At 42.3% G+C, this 6,770-nt stretch overlaps 1 protein-coding gene across 4 annotated transcripts in view; it reads right to left on the bottom strand.

The window, feature by feature from the left end:
- Positions 1–1,321: 1,321 nt before the first annotated feature.
- BIN1 (bridging integrator 1) overlaps positions 1,322–6,770 on the bottom strand; it is a 197,009-nt gene continuing 191,560 nt past the window's right edge. For 2 of the 4 annotated variants that reach the window (XM_082261052.1, XM_082261053.1), the window contains 2 exons: positions 5,995–6,096; positions 1,322–1,877 (listed from right to left, as the gene is read on the bottom strand). In XM_082261052.1, coding sequence (XP_082117178.1) covers positions 1,770–1,877; positions 5,995–6,096 — 210 coding nt within the window. In that variant the 3' untranslated portion in view covers positions 1,322–1,769. The remainder of the gene's footprint in view (positions 1,878–5,994; positions 6,097–6,770) is intronic. The other 2 variants (XM_082261054.1, XM_082261055.1) reach the window with 2 other exon arrangements.

The raw sequence follows: 6,770 nt of genomic DNA, 5'->3' as shown, positions 1-6,770 counted from the left end.
GATATATTTTTAATTAGAACCATCATCACAAACCAGGAAAAGATAAATAGCTTTCGAACTAAGTCTTAATATTCATGATCTGTAACAATATAACTCTTGTACAAACTTTAATTCGTGCTTTCATCCATGGCTGGACGGATTGTACATCAGCGACGACTGTTCAGCTGGTTGGGAAAATATTGAATGCTCACGTGTTGAACAGCATGGAACTTGGCCAGAGTTGGAGGACCTTCAGCCGCTGGTTAACTGGGACTTAAGCACACAACAGCCATTAACATAGTGGGATTATATCCTCGGGAAAGAGAGCCTGCATCCCAACCTGGGGATTTAGGAAAATCCAATTTGGAGGACGCCGCAGCCTTGTGAGCAAAGGTATCTCCATGGTGACCTTTTGTTACCCGACAAAGGTCAACGAAGACAGCAGCAAAGCAACGCAAATACCACACAGCATAACAGAGCATAAATATATTATTTTTAAAAAATTCCTTCTAAATAGTTTGCTGGATTTACTTCTTAGACATAAAACTATTTGGACTCTGTTGTGCCCCCCGCCCCCCACCGATTTTTACCAGAGAAGCTCAGCTCAGGCATGCTATACTTTTGGGGTGGCTTAATGAACAATAAGCTAAAGGAAAAATGGGCAGTGTTTCTTGAGGCAGCCAAAAAGAACCCAAAGGAATTGGCCACAAGCAACACTGTATCTTACAAATGCTTCTACAAAAATACCTTATTGCATTTTGTTACACAGATCCCGGAATCACAAAAAAGTGTCCCTAGGTTTTTTTACAATTTTCTAACCAAAGCTTGGGGGGGTGATAATTTTGGGGCTGTAGAGAAAAACACAAGGTGGTCTTATTCCAAATGTACCAAACTGCCGAGTTCAACACCAGCAATCTACAACCCGTAACAAATGGGCACCCTATAGGTTAGACGGACTCCAGAAGTTTTATGGAATTTGTTTGAAATTCTGAAGTTTTATGGAATTTGTTTGAAATTCTGAAGTTTTATGGAATTGGTTTGAAACTCTGAAGCATCTACATGTAGAAGATGATGGTGACCATCTGAAAAAAAACCCCCAAAAAGTAAATGTATTTAAAATATATGGATATTCTTGGAGTCTCATGATTTTTAATGACATTTAAGAACACTTTAATTCAATTTTTATAGATTTTTGATATATGGTGTTTAAATATAATTTACATACAAAGCATTTCAAAGTTCTACTCCTTTTTCACACATTGTTTTGGAGACATGGCACACTACATCTAGGAGATAAGGATGGCTGAACACACGCTACAGCATGCTCAGATTTGATGAAAGGCTGATGGTGCTGAGAAGCGAAGTAAGTCCGTGGTGACTTCACTCTTTTTTTTTTACTGAGCCAACAGGCTGAAATGGGAGTTGACATAAAAACACCTGCCTGAACCTTGCAGTTGGCGATACACACACACGCACATTAAAAAAAAAAAAAGACTATTTTGGCATTCCTAACCTAAAACATGGCTGCCATCCAGATCTCATCAACCTGTAACAGACTAAAGGTCGACCCAATCTCATCCTGGGGTGGAACTGGGATCTTAAAATAATAAACATACGCTTTAGCATTCCAGGAACTGTATCTACTGAACAACATCTAACCTGGCGTCTAGGAGTGAACTGAACCTTTAAAAGTTGACACTTGTAGGGTTAACTGTTCAGAGGGTAGACGTGGTGTATAATTTTCACAGAAAATTTGCTTTTTGTTTTGTACCCCGGAGACGAGGGGCGCCTCACTGGTACTTTTCGGTAAAGTTCTCAGGGAATACTCCTCGGTGCTGTTCAAATTCTTTGTTCTGGAGCCAGTCGCTCTCCTTAATTCCCATTAGCCAGCCTTCATCCTGCAAGAACAAAAACACATTTTGTGTGAGCTAATCCGTCTATGACTGAAATACATACAACACCCCCCCTCCTTTCCCATGATAGGCAAGTTTGGAATTGAAGCGCCATACCATCACTTTTTAGTCCAGATGTAAGTTTTATTGAGTTTACTTGACCCTATTTGGACCTGCTTTCCACTGCACTTCAAACCCCACTTCTTGGACTGGTTGATTATATGCAAAGTACATTGGGCCAGCATCCCATTTTTTTTTACTTTTGTTGGAAGGGACTGCATGGGGTGATAAGAGGTGAATTTTATTTCTTACCAGCCTGGGAATACTTGCATATATTTCCATTAACTTTTGTTACTTTGGGACATGGAGACCCTTTAGAGCACATGTGTCAAACACAAGGGCAGTGAGCCGAATCCTGCACATCAGGTCATTTCACGTGGCCCTCGCACCCAGGGATCTTTTCAGCCGGTGGAACTCCATTACGCCACCTCTGGGTCCACCCTCCGCTCACCACTGTCATTTGCAAACACAGAAACCTTCTGTGTCTACAAGGACAGCATTCCTCTTGGCGGCTCACAGATCCCTGCCTGCCCTGCACACACTCATGGTGTGCGGACCAATAATTTCCCTGCAAGAGAGAGGGAGCCACCTACACTGCTGGGAGGTACTAGAGCTGAAGGTGAATGCAAAGAGGGGGAGCAGAGATGAGGGCTGTGTAGGGAGATGTGTGCAGAGGCAGGAGATGGGGTAGAGTGGTGGTCATAGCCGAGGAGGGATGAAAGTTGACAGCCCGTGAAAGAGAGCTGAACTCTGCGCCCCGCACACAGCGCACTCCAGAACTCTGCGCCCCGCACACAGCACACTCCAAAACTCTGCGCCCCGAACGCAGCGCACTCCAAAACTCTGCGCCCCGAACGCAGCGCACTCCAAAACACTGCGCCCCGAACGCATCGCTCTCCAGAACTCTGTGCACTGAACACAGAGCACTCCAGAACTCTGCAGATATAGTCTTACAGATACAACCTACCCTTTGAGAGGAACCATAATGCTGATGCAACCCATGATGAGTTATGTTTCTACTGCTGTGTATTTTAATGGTTTTTTGACAAACAGGGCTTCTTAACCAATTAATTATAATTGTTGGTTCTGTATAATTGACCCAACTTTGTTGGTCCTGTATAAAATAGACCCAACTTTTGCTGGTCCTGTATAGACCACTCTCACCAACATGACTTTCAACTGTGATCAGCTGTGGCCATTTTGATTAGCTCAGCATGAAAAAAGCTTTCCACAAGCAATTCAGTCCCTGGTAGTGCAACTGAAGCAAACAACTATAGGTGGCAAGGCATGGCCACCGGGATCTCTGGGATAAAGCTGTGGACAGGCACAAAACAGGAGATGGATACAAAAAAAATGTCAAAGGCTTCACAGACCCTCCCTAGATCAGGACTTCGCTCCAAAATTGATGAGAGCCAGGAGGAAACTGATCAGAGAGGCTACAAAGAGGCCTACAGCAACTCTGAAGCAGTTGGACTGAGTAAATACAGATGGATACAATAAAAACTGTCTGTCTTCAAGTGATATTAAAGTCTAATTTTCTTTTTTTTTGTTTAAATAGAACAAACATGTTATACTTACCTCCTCTGTGCAGTTGGTTTTGCACAGAGCAGCCCGATCCTCCTCTTCTCGGGTTCCCCGCTGGCGCTCTTGGCCCCTCCCTCCTGCCCCCAGCCGAGGTGCTACTCTTTGTGTCAATTCAGACATGGCCCTGCCCCCTTTTCTCTCCTCATTGGCTCACTGACTTCGATTGACAGCAGCAGGAGTCAATGGCACCCGCTGCTGTCTCAGCCAATGAGGGAGAGTCCCGGACAGCCGAGGCTCTCGTGCAACATCATTGGATCGAAATCGGGCTCAGATGAGTAGGAGGGGGGCTGCTGCACACAGAAGGTTTTTTTATCTTAATGCATGAAGATGAACAACTTCAGCTTTTAGAACTGTTTTTATTTCAGGCTCCAAAGCGACAAAATGTGATTATTTAAAGGTGGGTGGTTCTTTTCAATAGAGCTTGTCTTGAAAATTTGGATGTTAGTGCACATAAAAAAAAGTATCACAGACAGTTCTTGTTGTAAGTGCACTAATACGGTTACAATCACCTCTAGCCTATCCCCAGCTGAAGTTCCTCTTTGACATCCTCCCCTTCTGACAAGGACTTCAGGTTTTTGGTACACTTACTATATTTGAGGACCTCCGCACACATTAATCTCTCTGACACAAGGTCGTATGACAAGTCATAGCCCATTGATTTCAATGGCACCTGTTCCAATCTATGTGACTTAAAGTGTGACTAAACTCAGAAGCCTGCATTCACTATATCTGGTCTCCCCAGGAGCCTGCAGTCACTATATCTGGTCTCCCCAGGACTCTGCATTCACTATATCTGGTCTCCCCAGGAGCCTGCAGTCACTATATCTGCTCTCCCCAGGAGCCTGCAGTCACTATGGTGTACTTTTAATATGCAGAGAAAAGCCGTGATCCTGAGGATCACGACTGATCTCTGATGAGTTACCGTTTAGTTTGCTGAGATGAGGAGCAGAGAACATGTTCTTCTCTTCTCATCACAGTACATGACCGTTTCTGTCACAAACGGCCAGTTTAGAAAAGTGAGATCTGAAGATCACACAGCCGTTATTCTGAAATATCTCCATTCCAGATTCTCCAGCTCAGAGGTGGAGAATCAGGGGGAGAAGCTGTGTGATCAGAGGAAGAAGACTTCTTTCTTCCTATATATCAGCACCAGGGGGTTCAAAATAAAAAAAATAAAAAATATATATGTATATATGGTATGTATGTATAGGTGTATGTATATATATATATATATATATATATATACACACACATACATATACTATATATACATATATATATACGGTATGTACTGGTATATATATATATATATATATATATATATATATATATATATATATATATATATATACACTGTATGTACTGGTGTGTGTATATATATATATATACTGTATGTACTGGTGTATATATATATATATATATATATACTGTATGTACATATGTATATACACTGTATGTATACTGTATATGTGTGTATGTGTGTGTGTGTGTGTGTATAGATCGATAGAAATTCAGTAAGTTTTCATGTGTCAGAACATGTCATTACGAGTGCTTTTAAACTTTGGTTTCACTTTTAAAACTTGGCGGCACTGTAATCTCACAAAATCTCGTGAGATTACAGGCAGTCCACCCAGTTATACAGGGATCACGGCCGTTTTCAGAGAAAAAAATTCTCCTCTGATCACCCTTTGGGAATTGAAGTTCTCGACCACCTAAACTGGGTGCCAGAGTTGATAATTTTTCTCTGAGAATTGCCGAGAAGTGAACTGAGAGAAAACTTCTCAGTTTACTAAACGTACACCTATATCTGGTCTCCCACAGTACACAGAACATGGAAATGTTCAGACCAGACCTGGCCATTGACATCCCGCCACTCCAGTCCACACCATATACCCCCCCCCCCCCCCACCGGGCGCCAGTTCACTTACCTTGTTCCTCTGGACTGACAGGGGGCAACGGCTTCCCCCTCAGTCTCCTGCACCATGTCCCCTTTTGGGCAGCTGTCTCCTCCCTCCTTCTTCACCAATAGGATGCCTTCTACTTTGGCCAATTGGGAAACAAGTCTCAGGACCCGCTTTCTGACTGGCTGGGAGGAAAATCAGTGTGGCAATAGCAAATATTAATTCGCTATTGTCACACAACTGGGTGGGCTCAGGACATAGTGCTCTGCGCCCCGAGCCCCCCCTTTTTTTGAAGCCTATTAGAGCCTCTGGCTCTGATCACGTGCTTTAAAAAAAAAAAAAAAAACCCTCATTGGATTCCATGCGTCCTGCGCCCTGCATGTAGATTAGGGGGCCAGACGCATGGATAGGGAGCGCGGCGCCCCTATGCCCCTAATGGACGGGCCACCACTGGTGTGAATGGAGCCTCACCATTCATCTCTTTCCTTGTGAACTTCCTAAAATAATTGCTCATCGTCCTACATGGTCATAGGACATGCATTTAGCCGCTTCTGCACTGCCTTCAGTATTAGGCTCACCTGCTCATCTGGGTTATCAAACTGAGTCACTAAAACAATGTCTCCTGATTTCAAGTTTAGTTCATCGTTATCGGTCGAAGCGTAGTCATGCTGAGCCCGGACCTAGGAAATAAAAAAAAAATAATTAAAATTAAATATATAAAACAATGCTTATTTTTTATTTAATGTACCCAGTAAAAATATTCACAAATTGACAGAGAGGACACGGAGACATCCTGTTGAGACTGATCTGTGCCGAACCATGGATGGGTCCCCACTCCCATAGCTTCCAACTGGGATGTTACATGGCAGACTGGTGTCCAACCGACGAAACATATTAGGGTTGATTCACTAAAGGCAAATAGACTGTGCACTTTGTAAAGTACAGTTGCCCTCTGCAAGAGCAGTTGATCCAGAGCTTAGTAAATGAGGTACCCAATCACGTGCAAGAAAAATAAAAAAAACAGCATTTTTCTTGCACATGATTGGATGATGGAAGTCAGCAGAGTTTCTTATTTACTAAGCTTCGGAGCAACTGCTTAGAAAAGAAAATAATAGAATAAAACAATAGAATAGAAAGAATACAACCATCTTCTGAAATTCTAATTTCAAATAGAATAGAAAATAAAAGAATAGAATAGAAAATAGAACAGAATGAATATAGCCAGTTTCCGAAATTCGAATTTTGAATAGAACAAATTTAAATAGACTAGAAAAGAATAGACTGTGAAAAGAAAAGAATAGAAAAAATAGAATAGAATGGAACAGAAAGAATATAAACCAGCTTCCAAAATTTG

The sequence above is a fragment of the Pelophylax lessonae genome (genome assembly GCF_965119305.1).
Source record: "Pelophylax lessonae genome assembly, chromosome: 6".
In the NCBI taxonomy this organism is placed as follows: domain Eukaryota; kingdom Metazoa; phylum Chordata; class Amphibia; order Anura; family Ranidae; genus Pelophylax; species Pelophylax lessonae.
Note: the sequence above shows the minus strand (reverse complement) of the source record. Positions and strands in the feature narration are given on the sequence as shown.